Source organism: Papaver somniferum, chromosome 2 (genome assembly GCF_003573695.1).
Source record: "Papaver somniferum cultivar HN1 chromosome 2, ASM357369v1, whole genome shotgun sequence".
Taxonomy (NCBI): domain Eukaryota; kingdom Viridiplantae; phylum Streptophyta; class Magnoliopsida; order Ranunculales; family Papaveraceae; genus Papaver; species Papaver somniferum.
This window is the reverse complement of record NC_039359.1, coordinates 63,551,657-63,578,515: the sequence shown is the minus strand read 5'-3', so window position 1 is coordinate 63,578,515 and position 26,859 is coordinate 63,551,657. Positions and strand designations below refer to the sequence as shown.

The window sequence follows — 26,859 nt, the reverse complement described above, 5'->3', positions numbered from 1 at the left end:
GTATGCTATTTTACTCTCCGTTAGATGAACAACAAGGAACCATTCAATAAATTAAGAAGAAAGGAAAATACTTTCTGTGAGGTGTAATATGAGACATACAAGAAATGTAAGTAACTCCGAAAGTCCAATGTATTATTTTATACATTTTTGCCACTATATTCAATTACTCTTTTCCCTACAGATGCTGCACTGTTCAAGAACTATCAACTTTGGACTTCTGGTGGCATTAATCCAATTTTGGAAGTCCCTTGCCTATTATGAAAGAGGCATTTAACTCGGTTTACAGGCAAGGTAGAGTTGCTGATCACTCCATAGGGCCAAGGTGTGTTAACTTCACACCAATCTTGGAACTGCTCGACTCAAGAGTCCTCTTTACACCAAGAAAATATATGTATGATATGTTATGTAGTCGTGAAAATGGTTGCATAACATGTTATGTATCTACAAAAGTTGTTGCATAACTTGTTATGCAGTCCCGAAAATAGTTGCATGACACGTTATGCAGCTACTTTTTTTCTTAGTATTGAAACCAACAAAAAATAAGGTTGCATAACTTGTCATGCACCTACAATAATATCTACATCACATGTTATGTAGTCGTGAAAATGGATGCAAAACTTGTTATGCATCCGAAAATATGACTGCATAATGCATTATGCATCGAGAAAATTGTTGCACAATCTTTTATGCATCGAGAAAATAGATGCATATATGCATACTGCATTATGCATCAATTTTTTTATGTACGCACTAAAATCAACCAAAACAATGGTTGCATAACTTGTTATAGATGCATAATTTGTTATGCAGTGGAGAAAATGGTTGTATAATTCGTTATGCGTCTGCAGAATGGATTATGCATTTTTTTTGGTGGCTGCATAATGGTTAAGTATCAAGTTTTCGAAAATTTTGCCTAAAATGATGATCATCTTCGATTTTTTCGTGAAAAACAAAAAATTGATATTCTTGTTTGTACTCGTTGCGGAGCTCTCTTAAAAAGATTTCTAATGATATAAAATTTGTAAAATTCCAAGGCGCGGATTTTTAGATATGTTATATCCAAGTTGTGTTGCCAATTATATCCCTGATACATAACCAGTCATGCGGATGCATAATCCGTCATGCAGACGTTTTTAATAATTTCAATTAATTATGGGTGTCACGGTACCCAAAATTAATTGTGGGCCTGACAATGAGAACATTATTTATTTTGGGTCTCCTCCTAATTTTCCCTATTTTTATTGCATGATAAGGGTATTTGTGTAGCCCATCAAAATAAGGATCAATTATATAATGAACCCTGATTTTGGGCATACCTAAATCTTTCTAGGCATACAAAACAATAGTCCCATCTTGGGTGACCTTATAAGGGGTACCCTACGGGTAGTTCAATTACCTATATACCCTTAATACAAAAATCTAAAATCAATTTTCTAAAAAATCAAAATCAGTTTCCCTTAACATCTCTTCTTCTTCCTCCTCCTCTAGCTGAACTCTTCCCCCTCCTGCGAAAAAAAAAATTCATCATCGTGATTAATTGTCGATTCGTAAAAATTTATCGTCGATTAAACTCAACCACATAATGATTCGTATAAAGAAAAGCAGAGACTAGGCAAACCAAATCGTCTTCTAATCCATCAATTGAAGAAGAAGAACCAATTGAAGATGAAGGTGTAGAAACTGAAAATCAACCACCAATTGAACCAGAAATTGAATCAACTGCATCTCCAACTCCGGAAATGAGGGTAAGAAAGTAAGTTTTACAAATTCAATCTCCTATTTGCTGTTAAATGACGGTTACAATGTTGGGTTCGGCTCAAAATTGAGTTGCGTTTTTAGCCCAACGGTTCTTCACAAAAACTTCCTGTAAGTGTATATGAACAGTTCGGCATGAAATTTCAAACCGAACCTAGTCACAGATAGAGATGCATAGGGCTTCGGCGTATTCGATAATCATAATATGTGCCGAACCTAGCACATTTACGAGGTTCGGCTATTACGATATTCTCAATATGTGCCGAACCAATAACAATATTTTAACCCAATAACTAACAAATTGATGTTCGGCTCATACGATTTTCGAAATATAAGCCGAACCAGTAATTATTTCTTTTCCATGCTATTTAGGATGTTGTTCGGCTTACTATGAAACTTTCATATAAGCCGAACTAGTGTCTAGCAAAAGGGTTGGAATTGAAAATTATAGGTTCGGCGCATGCAGTAAACAGATTCAGTGAGCCGAACCGTTCATCAATTGGTAGATTTGGCTCATAGATGTGGGCCGAACATCAACGTGTTTCGCCGAACCATGATCCAAAAAATCATCTAAACAACCTTTATAATTCTGAAAATTATCTTAATCACTAAACAAAATATTTGATCACTAATCAATATTACTAACACTAATATGTAAAGGGCAGATTTGCCATTAAAAAATATTTGGATTAAAGGGTCATCTGATTTTGCTATTTAACAACTTTTTTTGTCTTTATACGGTATGCCTAATAAGATTTCAGTATGCCCAAAATCAGGATTCTGTATAATTACCACTTCTTAGTAACATCAAATGGGCTAGTCAGTAGAAGGACTGGGCTAAGAACAAAAACCAACCAAAATTCCTAAACCAAATACTTTTTGGGCTAAATTCAGGGACGGGCTATAGCCCGGGTTAGCCCCTTCATAGGCCCGTCCACTTTGCGCATGAGTTTGCTGATCTCTTTTGGGAGAAACAGCTACAGATATTCCATTGTCACAGTGAAGATAGCACCACAGATCTAGTTTTGACTGAGGATGTAAGGAGATGACACAAAACGAATGCAAGGGACAGTGTTGCCTCAACTGAGATGCAGCATTAGTGATGGAAACCCAATTATCCAATTACCATGCTCTTACAGAATTTAAGTTCTTTCCTGACAATAATACTATTACAAGGTGAGAAAAGAAAAAATTGCATGTACAATATGATTTTCTCCTATGAACATAAGTTACATCAATGAGCAAAAAACAAAATCTCAAATCTTGAAGTCCTTCACCAGTCACCGAAATAACAGTGACCAATCAATTCTCCAAGGTTAACTTCTGCAACCATTTTTTTGAAGTTCTAAGGACTGGATTGGTCATGAAACCGTCATGGATGATGAATATTATCAAGTGTTCTTGACAGCGTGCAGAAACTTCAGCGAGGACCTGCCCATAGTCTGAATGCAAATCTATGCTCACTCATGCTTCCGGCAGGTATTCCTCGCACCCTATCCCAAAACTGACTGCTTCTCGCGGTTCTTAGCGGTCCCGAACTAGAATGCCTTCTAAAAGATTCTAATGAACTCTTGTCAAAACCTGGTGAACTAGTGAATATGTCTGATACAGATAACGGCCTTGTCATTTCTTGAGAAGAATCAAAATCATAATCGATCATTCTATAATCAGCTCGTAAAGAAGGTTCTGGAGGTAGATCAGAACCCGTACTAGTTCTAGTATCATTTCTTAGAAGCGTTAAATCCTCTTGGCTGGAACTTTCTGATACTACTACGTTATTTTCATCGCATTCACTACATACTAACTTTAAGGCTTGGACAACTTCACCCATAAAAGGACGGTTAGATACCTCTGGTTGTATACACATTGAAGCGATCGCGGCTACTTTGGCTACGCTATCGAATGAAACAGACCCAATAGATGGATCAATGATCATTTCCAAGCTATCCGAATTATTGAGAAGCGGACGCGCCCAGGTAACCAAGTTCTCTTGACCTTGTGGTCGTGACATGTCTACAGGTTTCCTTCCTGTCAGAAGCTCGAGAAGAACTACACCGTAACTATAAACATCACTCTTGACAAGAAGATGACCGGTCATTGCATATTCTGGAGCTACATATCTGAAAAAGGGAATTTCGGAACATGAAATTTAGGAGGTTACTGCAAGCATATAACTAGCTACCTAATAAGGGCAATTTCGCATTTAATCTAGACAACTTTTTAATGAGAAAGGTGAAGAGAACATAGGTAACAAAAATAATAAATTCGATAAAGAAACAAGAATGAATTCATACCCAAAAGTTCCCATAATGTGAGTAGAGATGTGCTTGTTTCCATCATCCAGGGCTGTTCTAGCCAAACCGAAATCAGACACCTTGGGAGTAAAATCATTTTCCAGCAAGATATTGCTGGACTTGAAATCCCGATGAATCACACGGGGGTTTGAGTCTTCGTGTAAATAAGATAGACCACGAGCAGAACCAAGTGCAATCTTCAATCGTGAACTCCAATCAAGTGGCATAATTTTCTTTTCCACACCTGTAGCCCAAGATAAAAAAAAACCAATGAAAATGTGTGAGGGTCTTTTTATTTTGCGAGAAAATGATGAATGTGAAACCATTATATATACCATGTAAGTGAGAATCCACGCTGCCATTAGGAATGAGTTCATAAACTAAGCATCGAGAACGTTCCTCTGTGCATATACCAATCAATTTTACCAAGTTCCTGTGATGCAAACGGCTAAGCATCTCAACCTCGGCCAAGAATTCTCTACCACCTTGCAGATCATTTCTTTTAAGAACTTTAACAGCCACCTTTGCCCCTTCGTCAAGAATACCATAGTAAACAAGTCCAAAACCGCCTTCTCCAAGTATTTTTGATGCATCAAAGTTATTTGTAGCTTTTAAAATTTCACCAATACTAAATGTTTTAGCTGATCCCGTATATGTTCCAATGCTAGAGCAAGATGTAGAGCTTAACCCACCACCTAATATCATGGCTTTGTCCATACCTGCTGTATTAAAATTTCAAATTAGTGTTGGATACTTCGATATCCAGTTGAACTTAAAGTACCGCCTCACATGCAACGATTTTTTCCATTGATATACTTCCGTAACATTATCCCTTGTAACTACTATATATTGGAAGTTGGTCAAAAAAAAGAAAACTAAATATCGACTTATTAAAATGGCTGCGGTTTAGGTAGTCCAGAAACTATCTTTATGAACCCTGGTAGTTCTTCCATAAAAAATAAAGAAGAATAACTGGCAATTTAACACTTGTTGCGAAACTATTACCTGAGGATTTCGATGGTGGTACTAAGCCCGAATTGTCTCCCTGCTTTCTCAACAATAGCCAAGCAACTCCCATACATAATCCTATGACTATCACCGATGATAAAACTGTGATAGAAATCATGTTACCGCCAATCCCTCCTTTCTTTCTCATTTGAATATTAACTGCGAGAGGATGCATTGTCCTTCCATGATTTCCATGTACAGAATTTAACCCTCCATTTAGCATGGAGGGAGCTGAAGGCGGTGAGGGAGGAAGACCTGATAGAGATTAAGAAGTTAACAGAAATACATACGCCCAACATGTTGACAAAGATAGATGGCAAAGAAGAAAGAAAACGTAAGCAAACATAGGAAGGAGGCTCTTATAGTATACCTGGATATTCAACGTATAATACTTCGTGATCACCAAAGATAGAAGTTTTTAGGAAAACCCGTTTTTTCCAAAACTGTTCATAGGTAAAATGTGCCGTGGCATTGTCGAATTTTTCACCAAATGGTGCCAGATCAACGTGAACAATGGTCTTATCTAACTGCTGTCCATCTGCATTTGCTCCCATAATACGAACTTGACTTTGTTGCATAAAAACCCCGGCTGCTACTTGCTCAGCCAGTTCTGTAACTAATGGGAAGAAGGTAATTAAGGCAACCTTAAAACGAAGTCCAACTTGCATTGGCCAAACGCAGCCACAGAATGCTCCTGGAGGTGTATTAACAAATGGCTCTGTACATGACACTGACGTACAATCTACAAATCCAGAAAAACGAACTCAGTTGGGACACTGTGAGGTCAAAGTTTAGCATCACTTTCTTTGATTGAGGCCGAGTAAAGTAGTTTTAGCGTACACTTCAAATGTTATAGCTTTGTGTATTACCTTCATTAGGAGGTGGAGGTGGTAATGCTAGGACAGGTGTTGGAAAGTGAGGTTTCGACTTCGGTCCAAAAGCTCCTAACAAAGAAAATTTTATAGGTTCGATGAACACAAAACAGATCAAATAATTTTCAAAACAAAATATTAAGGAAAAGTATATTATAATAGTTCTTTATCCATACTTTTGGCTCCGCCAGTTGAAATTGTTGATATGGATGGAGGTGTGGGAGAAGGAGATGGGGATGATGGGAAGTCAGCAGGACCTGAAATGTAGACACTGAGTGAATTATTTATGAAATTATGCAATTACCTTGACATTACGAATAAGGTTTTCTACAAAATAAGTCAAAAGGACTGTAAGACAAATAATGGATCACTTTTTGGTCAATCATACCTTTCTTTTTAGGTATATGAAGACGGTGCCTTGGTCTATTTCTCTCCGGGAGTACAGTTGGAGGTTCTGAAGCTGCAGGAGAAATAAGAAAGCCTTCAGTGCAAAACATATTAAAGATGCAAATGAAACAACTCAACCAAATAAATAAATTTAAACAAAATTCCAAACCTTGGCCACCAGAAGGAGGAGGTAAATATGCTGTCGGTTCAGGAGCAGACATCCTGGGCTTCTTATTTGCATAGTTTACGGGTGATGATGCGGGAACGTGTAGCCTCTTGTGGGCATTATTTGGTCTCATGGGCTCTTGTGGTGCAGGAGTTTTAACAGGAACTTTGTAGCTCGTTTGACCGACTCTGGGGGGAGGAGCTGATACTGGAGTTACAAAGGGAGTGTCTGCCAAATACCAGAAATCTTAAAAGATCAGAAACCATGCAGGTTGTTTAGTTGATTGTCAGAGCATATCAAAAATGAAGGCACCAAACAGTTAAGCCCAACTGTACAAGGAAACAATGGCAGTGGTATAACAGAAACTATACCTGGTGTATGAGACGAAGAAGTTGGTGGTGTGGGGGGTGGAAGCTCTTTAATGGGCATTGGTGGTGGTGCTTGATTTTGTGCTTGCGATGTTAATGGAGGTGACGAATTCGGCATGGGAGGCATTGGTGGAGGTGCTGAATTCTGTATTGGCAACAAAGGTGGAGGTGCTGAATATTTTATTGGGAACATCGGTGGAGGAACTGAATCTTGTATTGGGAACATTGGTGGAGGTGATGAATCTTGTGTCAGTAACATTGGTGGAGGCGCTGAATTTTCTGACGATAACATTGGTGGAGGAGCTGAATTTTGTATTGGGAACATTGGTGGAGGAGCTGAATTTTGTATTGGGAACATTGGTGGAGGTGCTGAATTTTGTGACGATAACATTGGTGGAGGTGCTGAATCTTGTATTGGCAATGTCAGTGGAGGTGGTGAATTTTGTACTGGCAACGATGTCGTGGGGGTTGGTGAATTTTGTATCGGCACCATTGGTGGAGATGCTGAATTCTGTATTGGCAACATTGACGGAGGTGCTGAATCTTGTATTGGGAACATTGGCGGTGGTGCTGAATCTTGTATCGGGAACATTGGTGGAGGTGCTGAATCTTCTATTGGCAACAGTGGTGGAGGTGCTGAATTTTCTATCGGGAACGTTAGTGGAGGGTTCAATGGTATCGATACAACTGGCCCTTCATTATTCTCTGGAATAGGAGGGATCCCCAGTGTAGAGTCTAATGAACCTAAATCATTAAACCAACATTAGCATACCAATTCCGAAATTAAAACAAAAAACACCATGCCAACATTTAAAATTCAATCAGCAATGTATCAACAATTACCTTCCAAGGGTGTGGCTGGACTTTGTGTATTGGTTGGTGGCGAGCTTTCATCGAAATGAGAGGGAGGTGCTCTGTCATCAGGAAGAATTACAAAAGAAGTTTCTGGCAACGGAGATAAATCGGAACCTGCTAAGATTATTACATCGAATGGTCATTAAACGAAACCTGTGGAATCCTAAACACTGCTAAGAACTTGAAAGTATCCTATCTAAATGCCGACGACACAACAACACTCCGGTTTATAATTAGTACATGATAAAACACAATGTCCTTGTGAAGATTAGATGGATGATTTTCACAATGGTTTCATCCTTATTCTCTTGAACACATAGTTTTGCTTGGACTTGCATTTTGTAAGCTTAAAACACCACTCAATCCCACAATAAGTCATAGATTGTCCAATAGTAGTCAAATTAAACTGAAGAATCTATCAATTTCAACCTCATTCTATTATTTATGATAGATTTTCTAATCTCAATCACATTTCCAAATTAGTAAAGATTTTCTAGATCCCCAAATTATCCTAGAAAAGAAAATATTCCTTACCTAACATGAATTTTCATCACATTATGAAATAACCCAAACTGAGAAATTAAAAAATTATAAAATTTATTGAAAATTTAAGCTTCATTATTATTACCTGTAATAGATCCATGAATTGGTGTAGTGCTGGTGATGATGATGAACAACAAAAGTAACATTATGAAATCAACCTCTTTCATTCTCTCATCAAAAAAAAAAAAAAGAAAAAAATAATGAGCAAAGAAATCTTGAAATCTACAACAAGAGGATTACAGAAACATTGGGTAATCTTCGAAGAACAAACAAAAGAAAAAGCTACTAAGATTTTGAGACAAAGACCCACATTCAGTAGTAAGTAAGACTAGTAGTAACTGATAAGCAATGAAAAGAAGAAGAAAATCTAAAAACCCATTCTGAATGGATTGCAAATGGAAGAAGAAGAAAAAAAAAAACAAAGCTTTTAATAAAAATTAATTTAGAGAATAAATGAAAATATGTACTTTTTTCAGTAAAAAATTCTGTCATGCATGAGAGTGACTGAGTGAGAGATAGAAAATGAGTTAATAAGGTGAGTTACTATCACAGAGATATTCAAAGAACTGACACAAACCCACTAACAGAAATATACTGTAAATGTAGAAAAATGTATTCTGAAGGTGGTGATAGTGGGAGAGATTAAACTGAATGATCATAAAGTTAAGTAAAGAAGACTGTGAAAGCTGAACTTAAGAAATAAGAATCTTCATTAAAAAGAATTTTAATAGACTTTCTTTTTTCAGCTTTGGGTTAAGTAAAGGGTAATGAAGTGTGTTTGACTACTTTATGGAATTTAGACAAGGACAAAATGGCTTAGAGGTCAAACAGTATTGACAGCTTAACACACACACACTTTATGCCAGTGTTTGGATACTTTAGAAAATCTTGTTTAAGGAGTAGTATAATCTTTGACATTTTTGAAATGAAAATAATGTAGCAAAGTGGACCCTAAACGAATATGGATATTGTACAGTACACCCGTGCACATGTGTTTTTGGTATTTTAATACATCGCATTACTGTTCACATCACACCTGCTCTGAGTTTTGTGTCTGGACCCTCTGGGTTTGTTTGTGGTTGAGAAATTCCAGGTGGGTATATTGACTGAGAGTCCGGGCGCCCTCGTAGGCCAAGCACTATGGTGCACGACATCCATTCCCTATCCTCAAATAAAGGGAAGGGATATCACAAAGCAGATAACTCAAAAAAAGAAAAAAAAAAGCTCTGCATCATCCTGATGTGTGCACTCAATTCTCTGTTTCATGTTCTCCGAAACTCTCCATCTGAGATTTAATCCTACTAGTATTCATCAATCTTTCCTTCTCCTAGTGATCCTCTTTAGTAGTTATATCATCTACAGATCCTTGTTACTTCTTATTACAACTTCAGATAGAAAATCATTGCCAAGTGAAAACAGTTTCAACATAAATAACTGCAAACATTACATAAACATCATTGAAATAAAGAGAATACAGTTCATTAAGTTCTACATAGAGAGTTTCCCAATCTGCACTCAGCATTACAACCCAATTTCTCCATCAAACTCTCAAAAGATTAAAGTTCCAAAATATCAACATATTAACCATGTACCCCAGAACACCAACTCTTCAATCCTAGTTACTACCAAACATCATAACAAACCCAAAAAAAAACCATAACCTCATCAAAAAATTTAACATTAAACCAAGAAATTCCCCTGAACACCATCACCTTTTCACATCAACATCACCACCAAAAAAGAAGAAAAAAAACATACCCAAATCACAATAAACAAAAGAAGAAGCTTACCACCATCTGTACCAGCACCAAAAGGGTAGGAATAAGAAAAATTACCAGAAAAGATGCCTTGTTAAAAACCTGTTGTTCGTTTTCAAACTTCTATGCGCAGCCTGAAAATCTAGCTTTTTCTGATAATTTTGAACATATTACCAAAAATCTTCTTCATCAGTATCCCATCTATCCTCCTCATACCGCTCACTGTCATCGCTATCTGATGGAGCGGGAGAAGTACTACTGGATGATGAAGACTCTTCACTGTTTTCCTCTTACTCTTCAGTATCCTCTTCATCAGATTTGGCCTCCAGCATCTTTGCATCCCTTCTTCTTGGATCGCCTTCATTCATGGTCCATGCAAAGATCTTGGGATTGGCAATTTCATACTCAAATCTGCTCCGCACCTTTCTCTCATGATACCTCTCCATCATTCCCTTATCTGCTGCAGCATCTGAGTCTAGATCACTGGTATTGACCTCCTCCACTTCATACTCGAAACCATCCGAAGCCTCAGAATCGCTTTCTGTTGCACTCCCATATTTTGGTGCTTTGGCAAGCTTCTCTGCCCACTCTTCATCTTTTCTTTCTCGCCTTGCAAAGTATTTTGGTCTCCATGCAGCATACAAATCTTCAATCCTCTCTTCTTCACTCTGGTCGAGCCCTTTTTTCCTCCTCCCTTTGACGAATCCGTTCACGAATTCGATGATCAATTTCAGACTGAACATCAACCCTCAATCTCTGTAATTCTTCAGTGCTTAATGACTGAACAAGAAGCTTGGCTTGTGCATATTCAGGGGATACTGGTGGTTCAACGGGAAGCTCTTCCTCACCGGCGTTTGGAGGATTCTGACCAGATGGATCAGCCATTATCTAAATCTCTACCCTCTCAGTTAAAACTTTCCTTTTCTGTGAAACACTTAGAAGAAAATTATCTGGTCTATGATAATCTCTTGGCTAAACAACCTTTTAAAGAACCAATTGCGCCTATTAATTCCCATTTATGGCGCTTGGTTAAGCGTCATGTCGCTTTGTTTACCACGCCCATTCAAAACCATGCGTCTAATTTTCACCCTTCTGATCATAATTACCCTGTGAATACCTATTTTCAACACCTATACTTCATTATCACATTTACTCCCATTGGAACTGCTATTAAGGGATACATTGGTAGGTCACCAAAATTTGGTATCATATTTTGGGTTCTAATTAAAATTTTGTATTTTATGCAGATTAGAAGAATGCAGCACCAGTTGAGAGGCATCATTGAGGTCTGGGGCATGTCTGCCAGATGGGTTACTAGCTCTACTACCAAGCCTATGCCTTCTACCAAAATACAACATCACAATCAAAATTGTCAACAACAACACAATCTTTCCCTCCATTACCATCTCTACCTCCTAATTTCACAACTTCACTACCATCATTACATTTGGAAGTTTGTACCATCATACCTACATCAATCTAAAAAAAGACAAACCCATTAAATATCCACCAACCTCAAGTTACGTCATACTTACATACCATCCTCTTATATCCCAGGAATACCTACAAAGTATTATGGGCTTTGTCCTTACTTGGTTCTTTTATCACCAAATCCATGTGAATATCTATACCCCACCCTGATGGTATCCATAAAGTTTGGATGCGAAAATGACATCTCGAGTGTTAAGCCCTTCCACCATGATAGTCATTTCAGTGCTATAACAACTACCTTACACCAATTTTCCCCTGAAAACTCTTCAAATTTTATTCAACAGTCTTCTCCTTCCTTTTTTAAGGTTCAAAATTATAAACTAATCAAACTCTCTTGCTCTTTCTCTATCCACATTGCATGTGATCAATATCAGTATAGTACCAAAAAGAGATTCCTTTCTCTACAACTGCATGTTATAATAGTTATCCATATCCTTGATCTCAACCAATATCTATTCATATATATCCAATCCTCTTGCCTGATGGAGTTCACAAACTCTACAGAAAATATTCAAAAGCTAGACCAAAACTTGTCTGCTCAAATGACTGAGAAATTAACTTTACCTTCCTCTCTCACTGAACCAGTGTTCATCGATAAAAAAGTTGTTATAGCTGAATCTGACAGTAATTGGAAATGGTGTATGGTGGGATATTTGTGCTGTGAAACCTTGGTTCCTACCTCATCAGTTCGTTTCTATATATGTAATCAATGTCTTCTAGCTCAATCTCCCACTGTCACCACCTTTAGTGGATTGCGCAACAAAGTTCTTATTCGTTTTCTAGCAGAAGATGACTTCAACAGAATCAACTCCCATAGGCCTTGTTTTGTATGTGGTTATCTAATGGTGTTAAAAGTGGTTCCAACAGAAAGATGGCCAACAAATCATCAACTCTACTTCACTGAAGAACTAATGTGGTTTATTTTGTGTAATATTCCTAATGAATGCATGGAATTTGAAGACCTTCAGAAACTTACTTTCAAGATGGTTGAACTTATTGAAGCTCTAGATCCTTATGGTAAACATCCTCTAAAGAAAAATATCAAGGTGTGTCTCAGAATTCCAGTTCAGAAAGCTTTACCATCAGGTGTCCCCCTCTTCACCATGGTAGACTCAACCATTTATGATTGAATGTAGATATATCAAAGTTCCAAGGTACTTCTGCACTTCATGTCGAGTGTATGATCGCAAAGACCAAAACTGTCCAGCATGGAAATTAAAACATAAAGCAATTAAATTGAGATTAAGGATGATATCTCCACCGGTAAACAAGCAAGTTGTACCTTATTCTACTGTTATAACAGATACCATCATGCAACAAGCTGAGATTGTACCAGAAACTCAAATTGAATCACATGTTGTTACTATGTGTAACAAAGGAAAAGCAAAGGATATCGACCAAAATGGTTTATCAAATGCTTTTCAGATGGGTCCCTTTGTTAACAGATCCACTGCGCTAAAGATCTTTGATGTTGGTCATGTTCAGCAACAATCAACTCAGTTGGAGAATGGTCTACCAATCATACTTAAACAGGTTAGAACTAAAAATATAACTGTTGAGGCTTCCTTTTCTGGTTCTGAGAAAACTCCGAGCGGTCTGATTCGTACTACTAACTCTTCAAGGAGATTCAAGACTACTGCTGTTCCAAATGCCAACTCTGTTATCACTAGAGGAGCTCTTAATTCAACTGAGCATGATGCCTTGGAAAATCTCAAAAAGAAGATTAACCCTAGGGCTGATTTGAGGAAAAGAACAAGAGCTAATTCCAGTTTGGCTAATTTAGTGGTTATTCCAGAAGAACATGATATCACTGAACCTGATTATGCTCAATTATGTCCTCCAGTTACCAATTTGGGGGATTTACCTGCTATCAATCTTTCTAATTGTTCTCTCAACACCCAACCTTGGATAAATTCTTATGGGAGCTACAATGTATTTGCTTCCAATGCCCCAGACAACAATGGTCTCGTAATAATTCTCTTTACAATGCTGCTACTTCTAGTCTCGATTCCTCCCAAAATGATTCTCAAAGTGGTGATGATACCAGTGCTTCTCTTGGTGGTAGGTCTGACTCTACCACTCAGGTAAATCCAACTCAACCAACCCCTTTAATTGATAATGCCAATAACACTATAAACCAATTCCCTGTCAATAACATCAACCTGATTGCTTGGAACATTAGAGGATTTGGAAAAAAATCTGCTAATAAGGAACTTAATTTACTATGTAGGAATGTCAACCGTGATATCATTTTCCGCAACAAGGTCCTGATCTAATTCTTGAAAGATTAGATAGATGTCTTGTAAACCAAACTGCTGAAGATCTGTGTCCTAAACTTTGTGTTAACAACCTCCACAAGGACTCTTCTAACCATTTCCCTATGCATATAAGTTTTAATTATGAGGATATTTTTATGCCTAGACCTTTTCATTTTATGGCTATGTGGATTGGGGATCCTACTTGTAGAGACGTTATTGCTAATTCTTGGTCTTTCAATGTGGTAGGATCTCATGCTTACAAGCTTAAAGCTAAATAGTTAAGTACTAAGAAAGGTCTAAGGGATTGGAATAAGTCTTCTTTTGGTAATATTCAAACTAATATATCTACCATTATAAAAGACCTAGTTGAGATTCAAGTCTCTAATCCAAATGATACTATCACTACTTCTAGACTCAAAGCTAGGCTTGAATACCTTTATAATTTAGAAGAGTTATATTGGAAAGATAAATCCAGGAGGTTTGTCTCATGGAAGGTGGCAGAAGTTCACCCTATTTCCATGGAGTAACTCTCTTTAGGAGAAAAAGAAATGCCATTAGCTGGATTAAGAATTCCTTAAATATTATTCTAACTGATAGAGATAGTATTGGAACTTCTTTAATAGACTATTTCAAAACCTTGTTCGAGATACCTTGGCTGACGCGTGTTATAGGGATGGTGTCCCTGCTAGAAAGGAAGTTTCCTTTTGACTTTTAGCTGATGATGGCACTACATTGAGGCTCGCCGACATCTTTGTTTATAATTGGGAGAACGGTAAGGATATGTGTTTTGATGTCACATGGGTTTCTCCTTTTACTGGTGCTGGGGTTCGTGCTTTCATACCTGGCCTTGCTATCTCTAATGCCGTCACTCGCAAGCACAAGAAATCTTTGGAGAAGTGTAGTGCTCAAGGTTATGGTCTTGGTATCTTATCTTTCTCCATTCTTGGTGAGCCTGGGGAGGACATGGTGGTTTCCTGAAAAGATTGAGATGTTGCATATCCAGTCATGATTTCAATGAAAAACTTAGGAATTTGATTTTCCACGGGATAGGTATTGTTATTCAAAAGGGGGTCGGTGCGCAGCTTGTTGCGAGGTTACCGACCATCGATGTTGTAGTTGAAGAAGATGGATATTTTTAAATTTGTAATTTATTTTATAAAATAAAATAATAATTATATTTTTCAAAACCTTATACTCTTCCCATTCTCAACAATTCCAGGATGAAATTCTTGCTGGTCTCCCCATTAAGTTCTCTGAAGAGGATAACACAATCTTGAATATGCCTCTAACTCCAGAGGAAATTAAGAATGTTGTTTCCAAATGGGGGGAAAAAGCTCATGGACCTGATGGTTTCACAGGTCTTTTTTACCAAAAACACTGGGATATTATGGAAGACACTTTCATTGATATGACTCAAACCTGCTTCAGAACTGGGCATATTGTTAAGGTTTTGAACCATACTAATATTGCCCTTATCCCCAAAGTTCCTCTTGTTGAACTTGTTTCTCAATACAGACCCATAGGGCTCTGTAATTTCATTTACAAAATTCTTTCAAAAACTCTTGCCAATCGACTCAAACCCTTTATGAATAATATAATATCCCAAAATCAAAGTGCCTTTATCCCTAAGAGTAGTATTTATGATAATATTCTGCTAGCTAATGAGGCCATATATGCTGTCAACCACAATGACAAAGTTGAAGGCATTACTGCCATCAAACTTGATATGTCTAAGGCTCATGACAAGCTTGAATGGGATTTCTTGGAAAAATGTTTTAACTAAAATGGGTGTCTCTAACCACTGGGTTAAACTCATAAATCAGTGTGTTTCTATTGTCTCCTACTTTGTTCTTCTTAATGGTATCCCAACTGGGTCTTCCAACCTGAAAGAGGTCTGAGACAGGGAGACCCTCTTTCTCCTTATCTTTACATCATGTGCTCTGAAGCTTTATCTTCTTACATTGATAGCCTTCAAAAAAAGGGTATTTTAGAAGGTATCAAAGTTTGTAAAGATGCTCCAGAAATGACACATCTTTTGTTTGCTTATGATTCTCTCTTGTTGTCAAAAGCTACTTCCCAAAATTTTCTAGTTATCAAAGACTATCTTCAAAATTACTGCCTGGCTTCTGGGCAAGAAATATACTTTGAAAATTTTGGTATTCTTTTTAGCAGGAAGATTCCTGAGCATAGGAAAGCTCCCCTAGCTAATATTCTAGAGATCCAGAACAGGGACTTAGGAGAAAAATATCTTGGCACCACTATTGCGTTCCAAGCCTCTAAAATCCAGACTCATATGGGTATTTTCCAAGATGTTGATGCCAGAATCTCCATATGGCTTCATAAGCTCTTGTACCAAGCTTCTAGAACTACTCTGATTAAGCATATTCTCCAAGCTATCCCCCTTTTTCAAATGGGAGCTTTTCTTATTCTTAAGCACCTTCGTAAACAAATAAAAGCTCATCTTTGTAAATTTTGGTGGGGTAAAACTCTAGACCCAAAAGATAGGAAATTACACCTACTTGGTTGGGATATTTTATGCTCCCCCAAGGCTGAAGGTGGTTTGGGTTTTAGAAAGGATGAATTAAACAATCTAGATATGCTGGCCAGAAATGCCTGGAGGATTCTGGAAAATCCTGAATGCTTGTTAGTTACTGTTCTTAAGGCTAAATACTTTCCTAGAACTGTTTTCTTGAATGCCAAGTGCACTAGTAAGTGCTATTGGACTTGGAAGTGTTTGCATGCCGTTAAAGAACTAATTAAGCCTTTCATTTCTTGGATAGTTGGGGATGGTCAATTTATTGACCCATGGTGTGATAAATGGATACCCACTTTGGGTTCTGCTACACCCAACCCTCTTGTCCCCCCTGACCCTAGTAAGTGTCTTATTTTATTGACTCCCAAACCACAAGTTGGGATGTGTCTAAACTCAACACCCACTTTGATAATGCTTATGTTCAGAAGATTGTCACCATTCCCTTAAGCCAGCTTTGCACTCCTGATAGGATGGCTTGGGATCTTTCAAAGAATGGCAAATTTACTTCAAAATCTGCCTACATGGGGCTCAGAAGTCTTAGGCCCTCCCCTTGTAAAAATCTTTGGAAGCGTATCTAGAAAGTCATAGTTCCATACAGAATTCAAGTGTTTGTCTTGAGAGCAGCTAGAAATGCTCTGCCTGCCAAAACTATTCTTCATACTAGAATGAATATGCATAGTGTGGATTTCCCTAGGTACTGAACCTTATGAATCTATTATGCATGCTTTGGTCCTTTGTCCCTTTGCTAGCAGAGTCTGGTTTATCTCTGATTTTAATATAAACACCCAGTTTTTTCAAAACAAGTCTTTCATTGACTGACTTCTCTTTTGGTTAACTGACCCTGTGTCTAAACTTTATGAGGAAGACCAAAGCCTGTTTTTTGCTATGTTATGGTCTATCTGGACTAGTAGAAACAATTTTATTTTCCAAAACCTCACTGAAAACCATACCACTGTCCTTGATAGAGCAAGAGCTATGCTCCTTACTAGGAAAACTAACTTTACAGTTTCTACTACCATTTCTGTCAGTATGTGTGATAAATGGATGCCCCCCTCTTTTGGATGGATTAAATGCAATATTGATGGTTCCTTTGATGTTATTTCTGGAGAAAATGGTGCAGGGTATGTGATGTGTGATTTCTCAAGAAAAGCAACCTTTTTTGCCTCCTTAGTCTTTGAAGTTCATTCTGCTGAAGAAGCTGAAGCCAAAGTCTTGAAGAAAGATCTGGAGCAACAGTTTACTCATATTATTGTTGAAAGTGATGCGAAATCCCTCATCGACCAATTTTCAGTTGGAAAGTTCGAAGGAAACTAGCGTACGGATGCTCTTTTTAAGGATATTCAACTTTTTTCTTCTAAGTTAGTTGCTTGTATCTTTAGTTTTCAACCACGGATTTATAACTCTGTACCTCATGAACTATCTTTATGGGCTAAAAAAAAAACAATTCTACTATGTGTTGGTCTGCCCCTACTGTTTTGCTTCTACCAACAATCGAGGAGGATCATTAGCCTTTTTGAAGGCCTTTGATTATTAAAAAAAAAAAGACAACTTCACTATGGTGCCATTTTTTTTACTTCCCTACACGATACGGAAACTCAGCAGCCGTATGAATATTGCTATACGGCTACTGAGTTTCCGTATTATTTTTCCCATTTTTTTTCCAATATTGTAACGTATTGAAAATTCTTGAGAACTTACAATAAGTTGGTGGGTAGCCTGGAAACAAGCTGCGCACTAACACCCTTTCGGATAGCTAAACCGATTCTATGAAAAAGAGTACCGCCTATTTTATAATTAGCGTCATGGTTCGAGATACAATTCTTCAAACTCTTCAAGAAAATGATAGTTTCTTCATCCAGTTCACCCAAAGTCGATAAAGCTAAAACACCAAAGCCATAACCATGAAGGGAGCACTTGTCTAGGTATTTATCGCGTTTACGCTTAGTAGCCCTAGATATGGCATGACCGGGTATGAAAGTACGAACTCCCACGTCAGTGAATGGTGAAACACCAGTAACATCAAAACATACATCCTGACCATTCTCTCAACCATGAACAAGAATATCTGCAGGTATCAAGGAAGTGTCGTTATCCGACAAAAAACCAAGAACTACCTCATTCCCCTTACACCAGCCTTGTAACAAATGTCAGCATATACATCCCTCACAAGGTCATGGCAGAATTTGAGACCGACATCATTAGCACAATGTAAAGCATGGTCACCGAAAATATCCATCTTCTTGTTACAACTAGAGCATGAACTATCTTCCCTGAAAAGAGGTATTCCCAATCTATAACTCAACACGGACCTAAATTGATGAGGTCCTAGACTTTGATTTAAAACACTAATGGGAATCACCTTAATAAAATCATGAGCATGATCCACCATGTTACTTTTCCATAAAACAGAATCTCGAGTGGACATAGTGAAGTTTGACGGAATATTCTTCTTAGCAACATCAAAATATAACACTGCCAGAGAACGCATGGGATGGGGGGCAATATTATTGAGGTTGAAAGTAGAAGAAGAAAGTACACATATCTCAAGTGAGTTATTCAAAGCCTGCTGGAAACATTTGCTAGGCACATCAGTGGGGGACACATTAAGCATGGTCTCTTGTAAACCCCTAATCTGGAAACAAGAGGCTATATAACAATAGTGGCTAGTATCTTCCATGGGGTAAACACCAAGACCGCCTTCTTTCATCGGCAAGGTGGCAAAACGTTGTTGGAGGGGTCCGAAGCCTGCATCATCTCCTTTGACAATGTATCTCAAAAATTGAAACAAACGTTGATCAAAAGGGGATTTAGCTTGAAGCAAATCCATAGGGTTGGTAGTTCTCGTAGAAAAATATAATCTGGACACTCAGGAACAGTTGCGAAACAGTAGAAGCTCGCTTTGAGGATCTTGTAGTTTCTTCACATTATCCATTAGATAGATTGTTTTGTGCACTCTAGCCTGAACTATATCGCTGCAAACTGAAGATATAAGCTAACTGGTCCACCCAACAGTTTGACCCCTCTAGACGGCCTATTAATGTCAGCTGGAAACACATTACCGGCTAAAATCCTAGGGTCAACAACAGGCCAGAAAATCTCGGTTTTCTTGATATTTAGATGAAGCCCTCTATTTCCACCTTCAGACTGAATGATGTTCAATGCCTTCGAAACTTCCAACGTATCGCCGACCAATGTGCCATCATCCAAAGACCACGCTTGTAGGTCAAGTATGCATTGGGAAGAAATCATACATACAAGCGGAAGTAAAGCGAGTGCAAATAATAAGGAACCTAAAGGGTCACCTTGCTGAACTCCCAAGGCCGAAGATAGAGTGAATTCGTTGTAGTAAAGTCTCGCGGGCTGAGCATAACAAATCTCCACTCACCTCGCAAAACTTGCGCGTTTGGTTCGTACTTCCTTGGTCATAGTGGTCATGGCCACTAAATTAAAAGCATTGGTGAAATCAACTAACATCATGGTCATGTTGTCCCTCCCCTTTCGTATCAAGTAGCCTATTAGCTGAGTGAAGAATTTCTTCTCCTCCACAGGGGATGCCCACTCCGAATTGATGATTGCCTAAGTAGGAGGCCATTTCCTTACCCACCGAAGTTGCTGCTAACTTTGAGCACAACCTCCTCCAAACCGTACCAACTGCAATTGGCCTCAATCCCCCACCAGGCTTGAGCAAAGGAGTTAATGGGGCACTAGACACAAACTCTCCCAGGACAGCCGGACACATTCTTGCCAACCATAAGTTAACCACACAGGTTATAGATGCTAGGAGGTCATCTGCAACAGCAGTCGTTGCGCCACTAACAACATCAGTCAAGTGTTGAGCTCTCAGTCCGTCCCTGCCACAAGAAGTCCCTCTAGGGAAGCTCCTAATCGCACCTAAGACAGCTTTAGCATCCACATAAACAGCCGCCCCGTTGATGGATTCTAAAGGAATGCTTTGGTGTGTGTGTCTGTGGGGGTGGGGGGTTTGAGGGTTCTGAAGCTTCAATTCGTGGAGTGTGTCCGGTATGGAAGGGGTGACACCATTAGAAGAGAGAACGCGTATGGCAGCAGCGTAAAAAAAGATTAAAAAAATATATTTTAGAGTAAAGGATATAATGAAATATAATAGGTAAAAAAAAAGATTTTTAGTAAAAAGAAAAAAAAAAGTGAAAAAAAAAGTTTTAAGATAAAACTTTCAAAACCAGAAACGGAAACTCAGTGGTCGTGTAAAATGCTACGGCAACTCAGTAGCCGTATCAACTGCCATACGACTACTGAGTTTCTGTGTGATTTCCCTTCCCTATAAGGTGGATCAGATCTGATCCACTTTGCCTTGTAGGGAAGGGATATCCCTACTCATGTAGGGATATGGGAGATCATAGTTGATGAATTTTTAGGTTTTTCCCTACATACAAGGGATAGGTAGGGATAAGGGGCACCATAGTGCTTGGCGTTAGAGATCCTAATCGCCCCTGAGCTAGAAAGTTCGTCGGGTTAATTGTTGAATGCGGAGAATTAGAGAAATAACAGGTTAAAAACATGTCACATTGCCACCAATGAAGAAATGGCTGTCTTAGTGGCTTTATTGATGATTGATGAGGACAACAAATTTTGAGAATCCATGACCATGATTCAAATACTGGTATGATATTTGTGTATCATATTTGGGTTTCTTATTTGTAAGCTGGGAAGCACTGACATGGACACGGATACGGACACAACACAACACAGACACATGAATCGACAAAATTTAAAATTATCATGACACAGACACGTTTATATATATATATATTAAGAGAAGGATCCCTTCCCATTGGTATTTTTCACACAATCTCACACGTTTGGGGACATTTTTCTTAATCGAAATTAAATGATAAGGTATTTAAACCTAATATTTTGGGAATATGTTTGTCTTACAAAGATCTACATACCCATAAAAAATGAGCTCATTCTAAAACGTACAACTCCACCATCTACTACTTTGAAAATTGACCATCGAAAATCGACTAATTTTTAACCGTTAAAATCAAGATTGGTAGACGGTGAAGTTTAGTATTTCGGAATGAGCTCATTTTTTGTGGGCATGTAGAGCTTTGTAAGACGAGCATATACCTAAAATATTAGCTTTAAGTACACCACCGTTTAATTTTGATTAAGAAAATGTCCCCAAACGTGTGAGATAGTGTGAAAATAGAGGTGTTGGGGATCCTCCCTCGTATATTAATTAACTAATTTTTATATGCCAAAATCACAGTGTTATACTATATCAAATACATTAATCACGCAAATACATGGAAAAAATTCAATTTTATGTCGTCAGGTTAGCCCACTTGTAGAAAATGAACTATTATACTAATTTCCATGACACACCAGATTACCTATACTAATTTCCATAACACGTTAGATTATCTAACTAGTAAAATGGAGTACAAATTTCTACACGTGCATTGTGTCGGTGTCTCACGCGCGTCGGACACGGCACCAATATTATCGGGTTGGTGCTTCACCGCTTGTAGGCAACAAAAGTTGAGAGCTTGTAACCATGGGTAAGAGACATGGGGAATGTCAAACAAACAAAAAAAAAAGAAAAAAAAAATTAAGAAAATCAGATAGTGTAACCTATGTGAAAAGAACAGAAAGATTGCTCATTTTCTTTCCATCCTTCCATGCAGCGTTTTGTTCCAGAAATCAAACCAAAAAATTCTTTACTACTCCTTAGATTATGCCTTGCTCTACTGTTGCATTTAGTCCTGCACAATTGCCGATATGGAACCCTCGTACACCAATGCACATCGGTAGTGGTAATCCAAGTAAAGAAAAAACAAAAAACAAGAATGGGAAAATGATAAAAGCTCCTTATGATTGCAAAATATGGAAACAAGAGTTAGATAAGTAGGTCACATGATGATCTAATCCTAAAAACCCATATGAGAATATGTTACCAGGCTGTTGTCCTGGTCACATGACATTAGGTAAGCAAACCTACCTTTTTGTTTCCTGTGCTTTCGTTCTGTAATGTACACCTGGTGTGATAAAAACAATAGTGCAGTGATTTTTAAATTCAAGGGTCTGTTTAGTGTGTGTGATCAGACCAAAAAAAATAGTCCGGTCTGCACCGACAATACTGAATGAAATTTATTAAGCACATTCAAGTTTGTACCATGTACCAATCCGTAGGGTTGGCTAGCCCTGGATCTAGGCCCAAAAATCTTGAAATTTAATACTTGAAGTCTTGAACAAAAAAAAATCAATTTCTAGAGTGTAAACTGTAAAAACAAAATTCGACAAAATTACATCATCTTTTAGTGCTTGCATCGGCTGGAAAACTCATTCTCAGATGGAAAATAATACAGTATCTTGAAAGTACAGAACTACAGTTTCCTATAAGACCCCTAGCACAGGACTAGAAAACAAGTTAGTTTGAAGACTAGGATAAAATACAGAATTTACTTTCCAAGTTAATTTTTATTGGTACAGTTGAAATCTGAACCAGCTGTAGAAAAGGACGGGTTTACCATTCATGTTGGATATCAGAGAGTTGGATCAAACATTTGAAATTTTCTCTTAAAGTCATCGACCATTATGATTTCTTCGTCTTTAGAGAGCTTACAATTCCTCCAGTCAGCTTTAGTTGCCTTGTCTAAGAGTCCTGCAATAACCTGCAAAAGTGACGAACAGGAGAAATCATGGTTTACCTTTTTCCGGGCAGTTTAATGTCATACTCAAGAAATCTTTGTTTCACCCAGAGATAATTTTTCAGTGAACATTAACATAATGCCTCAATATGCTGATGAAATAAGAAATTATTACCTCTCGGCCAAATTGGGCAGGAAATTTCTCGTTATCCTCAACAGGATGTGAGAGGATTGTTCCATCCGGGAGTTCAACATAAAAGAAGCTGGATTTCCTGTCAACTTGTTCCCTCAATGATTTTCTTCCTTCGGAACTTTTATCTGACTTTAGTGATACAAAATTAAATCCTAACTTTCCTGCAGCCATATTAAAAAGTTTTGGAAGAAGTGCTGATTTTGACAAAGGAATGGGAATAGCCTGCACAAGAAATTACCAATCAGTCTTGAAAATGATGCGGTGGCCACAGATGAAATTGAAGGTAATGAAGTTTACCTGAAGATTAGCATGGGTCCCATGCTTGAAAACCCATTCAAAGAAAACAACTTGTTTGCCTTGTTCCTTAAAGTACATCTTCAGAGCATTTTGGAATTTTTCTAGCTCAATCTCAGAATTTGGGTCTTCATAAACGGTGTTTGGCAAATGCTCAATAGGTATAATCAGTATGTGGTCGTCGACAAGTGGCCCCTTTGCTAAGGCAAAATAATAGCTTTCTCCTATACTAATGATGAGATGTTGCTCAATGTTAGGACTTGATAAACAGAACCAACATTCTTTAGACCTGGAAAACAAATGTGGTTATTATCAGCACCACGAAAACAGTCATTTGGTCTATTGCATACAACCTAATCTAGTTGAGAAGAATAATAAACCCAAACATATAAGATATGGCACCAACCTTTCAGTCCTCTGACTTTTTTGCACAATCTTGTCATCCTTGTCCGCCAAGCTATGCTTATAACTGCAATCAGGACCTTTTTCGCACTTTCCTTTGATAATAAAGTCTATACAAACTCCTTTACGGCATTGCTCTCTAGCATCCATATCATGCTGATAATTACATTTTTCACCTCGCGGACAGTTCCCAGAAGATATAAATTTGAAACATAAACCATCTCCAGGTCCCTTCCTTTGACGTTTTTGAGAGACATCATAACGCCAATATTGATCTTCGTCAACACTATTACTAGGTCGTTTTGCTGCATCCTTAGCATGAGGTGTGGTTTGCACAGTTGTATATGGAGATAAGGTGGTGTTTGGTGGTCTGTTTGACATCTCATCCGCAGACAACATAGACGCTGGAGTAGGAGAAATCGCATGTATAAACTTCTGCAAAGCAGTTGTATGATCCAAGAGTTATAAAAACCAAATATTGTCAAAAGTATGGATTTTTTATTTTCCTTGCATGCCGTGAACTCTACAATAAAATAATCTTAAGAAAAAACTTGTAAGACCGAAAAATCATTATTATAAAATTGACACCTGAAAATTTATTCAATGAAAGTGACTGCTTTAGTGAATGAAGGCAATCTCTCACTGACACCTCAGAATAGGGTGTTGGATTAGACAGTATGACAACAAGTGCAAAGTATAGAGGTGCAACCATAGAAACTAGTGATCATATTTTTGCATTACAATGAAAACGAAAAAACTGACCTGTTTGTCTTTGTTTCCAACAGGAGCAAGACCCACGAAACGTGTCACATGCTTAGCTTCAAGGTTAGAGTATGGCTCGCGGGAGTAAAATACACCTTTAGTACCCGCAAAATGATACCTATCAGACATATACACAATCAGAATGAGAGAAAATAAGAAGAACCTTTTTCTTTCCTAGTATAGAGAAAAATATCATTGACAAGACTCAGGGATCAGAAAACAACTTACTGCTGAAATACCAAGCAAAGAACCAAAGCGACTAAAAGGAAGCTAGAAGATACAAATTGCATACTTTCACAGTGATTGCTTCTCATTGAGCACACATAGTACACAATTTTTTTAATATAAAATGTTTGTGAAATCGCAAATGTTCGCTTGACGAACTAAATTCAAAGTAAAACCAAGTCTACCACAAACAGTAGAGAATGCTAATCTCCAGCCTTTGTACAAGAACCATGATAGTGTCATCTATTAACGAAATCCATAAATTCACACACTTAACAAGAAACCTATCTAATATTGTATCTTGGTAAGAGCTTTCCTTTCAGACAGTTTTATGTGTACTGAAATCAACTAACTAGACATCCAGCACATACTAATCATAGCAACATAATTAACAGTATTCAGTTTATGACCAAGTGATCTAATTGAAAACAAAGAATGACTAACTACGCATAATGACCAATTTAGTTAGCGACGTTGGCTAGACTGGGTAAGAGTAGCATAGTCCAGACATGCATCCATGGAGTTGAATCAGTTCCATATACCTAAACAAAGAAGTTTGTATATTCTCTAAATTTTTTCCTAAAAAGAAATACATTCTGGAAAACACTAGCATATGAAACGCCATTAACATATAAACTCCAACCATCACTTACCGAGGCTTGATCTCTGCAGCCAATTTCGAAATTACAGGATCAGTCCCTGAAGAATCTGAAACTCCAGGAGGGGCTTCTTTAATAACAGCTCCATTTGAAACTCCACTCGGCCATTCATTAGTAATTATATGTCAAGGAACTCAGTAAACTAAGTAAATATAAACAAGTCCATTAACAGACCACAAACAAGTTAAATTTGACTACCTCGCACCCAATCGGGCAGCTATTGACAATCATAAACAAATTGTGCATCTGGAAAACCAAACCATGTAAACAACATTCTAATCAAAAAATCCCAAAAATAACATAACCAAAAACAAAGGATATCTGAGGAACAAATCAACAACTCCAGGTTCTTCTGCCCAAGCTCGCAATGCATCCACATCATCTGGACTATATGTTCCATATAGCTGGCCACTCAACGAATGCCTACCCGATAAGTAGACCACTGATAACCCTATATCACAGCAGCCCCTTCAAATGTTAATACACACTACCAATAGTAGTTCACATCTTGATTGTAAAATTCAAAAAAAAAAATGTTTAAATTGATTACCATGAAGAGTGAATTTGCCACTGCCTTTTAACCAAAAGAGATTATCACAAACCCTTAATCCATCCATCTTAAACCCTTGACTCTTTGGATCATTAGAAACAACTGAGAGGACTTTAGGTGCTCCAATTCCATAATCACCAATAAAATAAGTAGGGATTGAGATTTGAGACCTTCCTTGAATATAATCAAGAAATTCTTCATTATTTTCAGGTGAATCAGGGAAAAATTGGCCTACACAGAGCAGGACATCAAATGGACCTGCTGATTTGTTTACCTACAACAATTTTTTTAGCACCAATTAGTAAGAAAAAAAGAGTTGGAAAGAATTTTTCATAAACCCTAAAAGTGAGAAAAAATTACCGTTGAGACTCGTTTGTAGAGCTGGGTAAGACGGCCATTGACGTCTCCACATACAAGAATCCGCGGAGGAGCCATTACTGTGAGAGTAATGCAGCAGAAACAATTCTATAGCAGAATTTGGTACAGAATCAATGAACTAGGATTAGCAAATTTAAAATCTGAAATTTAGTTAAGCCGGTTGGATTTCCTTGGTGTATTATTCCGCCAGGCCCACTACAGAATTCTGATGTAGTCAGGGGCGTGCAACGGACGGACGGTTGCGGATTAGGGGTCACCCGCAACCAAACCGTCCAAGTTGCGGATTTGAAAAATCAAACCATGACCGGCCCAATCATCTGCGGATTTTACATCCGCGGATCCGTGGATTGTGTGGGCCGGTTACGGATTAACCACGGATTTGGTAAAAAAAAAATACTGTCAAGCAAGAAAAGAAGAAAACTCAAATTCCCAACTCATCATCACATCTCTGCTCATTGATCAGCGGAGTCTCGGCTC

The 26,859-nt window shown here is 37.9% G+C and overlaps 2 protein-coding genes across 4 annotated transcripts; both read right to left on the bottom strand.

The window, feature by feature from the left end:
- Positions 1 to 2,855: 2,855 nt before the first annotated feature.
- On the bottom strand, positions 2,856 to 8,910 carry LOC113347847 (proline-rich receptor-like protein kinase PERK9). 3 transcript variants are annotated; one of them, XM_026591526.1, is made up of 12 exons: positions 8,334 to 8,910; positions 7,694 to 7,819; positions 6,854 to 7,594; positions 6,486 to 6,710; positions 6,318 to 6,410; positions 6,106 to 6,186; positions 5,927 to 6,001; positions 5,428 to 5,799; positions 5,055 to 5,312; positions 4,385 to 4,771; positions 4,050 to 4,293; positions 2,856 to 3,875 (listed from the first exon to the last, which is right to left on the bottom strand). In XM_026591526.1, exons 1-12 carry the CDS (start codon positions 8,413 to 8,415, stop codon positions 3,176 to 3,178), a joined length of 3,384 nt encoding a protein of 1,127 aa, XP_026447311.1. In that variant the 5' UTR covers positions 8,416 to 8,910; the 3' UTR covers positions 2,856 to 3,175. The 3 variants fall into 3 exon arrangements, with proteins under 3 accessions (XP_026447311.1, XP_026447313.1, XP_026447312.1); XM_026591528.1 differs by having other exon boundaries at positions 6,318 to 6,389; XM_026591527.1 differs by having other exon boundaries at positions 4,385 to 4,768; positions 8,334 to 8,909.
- Positions 8,911 to 22,516: 13,606 nt separating this feature from the next.
- LOC113347846 (zinc finger CCCH domain-containing protein 64-like) lies at positions 22,517 to 26,515 on the bottom strand. Its single transcript, XM_026591525.1, has 9 exons — positions 26,365 to 26,515; positions 26,005 to 26,278; positions 25,776 to 25,905; positions 25,449 to 25,568; positions 24,571 to 24,688; positions 23,813 to 24,243; positions 23,410 to 23,695; positions 23,095 to 23,334; positions 22,517 to 22,943 (listed from the first exon to the last, which is right to left on the bottom strand). The coding sequence occupies exons 1-9, from the start codon at positions 26,437 to 26,439 to the stop codon at positions 22,815 to 22,817; spliced, it is 1,803 nt and encodes a 600-aa protein (XP_026447310.1). The 5' UTR covers positions 26,440 to 26,515; the 3' UTR covers positions 22,517 to 22,814.
- Positions 26,516 to 26,859: the final 344 nt, after the last annotated feature.

Excerpts from the sequence above, each read along its gene's own strand:
- LOC113347847 (XM_026591526.1), bottom strand. The coding sequence starts at position 8,415 with ATGAAAGAGGTTGATTTCATAATGTTACTTTTGTTGTTCATCATCATC. Across the intron at positions 6,002-6,105 it reads TTCAACTGGCGGAGCCAAAA|GAGCTTTTGGACCGAAGTCG; the intron begins GTATGGATAAAG and ends TTTCTTTGTTAG. Across the intron at positions 3,876-4,049 it reads CACATTATGGGAACTTTTGG|ATATGTAGCTCCAGAATATG; the intron begins GTATGAATTCAT and ends TCCCTTTTTCAG.
- LOC113347846 (XM_026591525.1), bottom strand. The coding sequence starts at position 26,439 with ATGGCTCCTCCGCGGATTCTTGTATGTGGAGACGTCAATGGCCGTCTT. Across the intron at positions 23,696-23,812 it reads AAAAGTCAGAGGACTGAAAG|GTCTAAAGAATGTTGGTTCT; the intron begins GTTGGTGCCATA and ends TTTGTTTTCCAG. Across the intron at positions 22,944-23,094 it reads CTGCCCAATTTGGCCGAGAG|GTTATTGCAGGACTCTTAGA; the intron begins GTAATAATTTCT and ends TCACTTTTGCAG.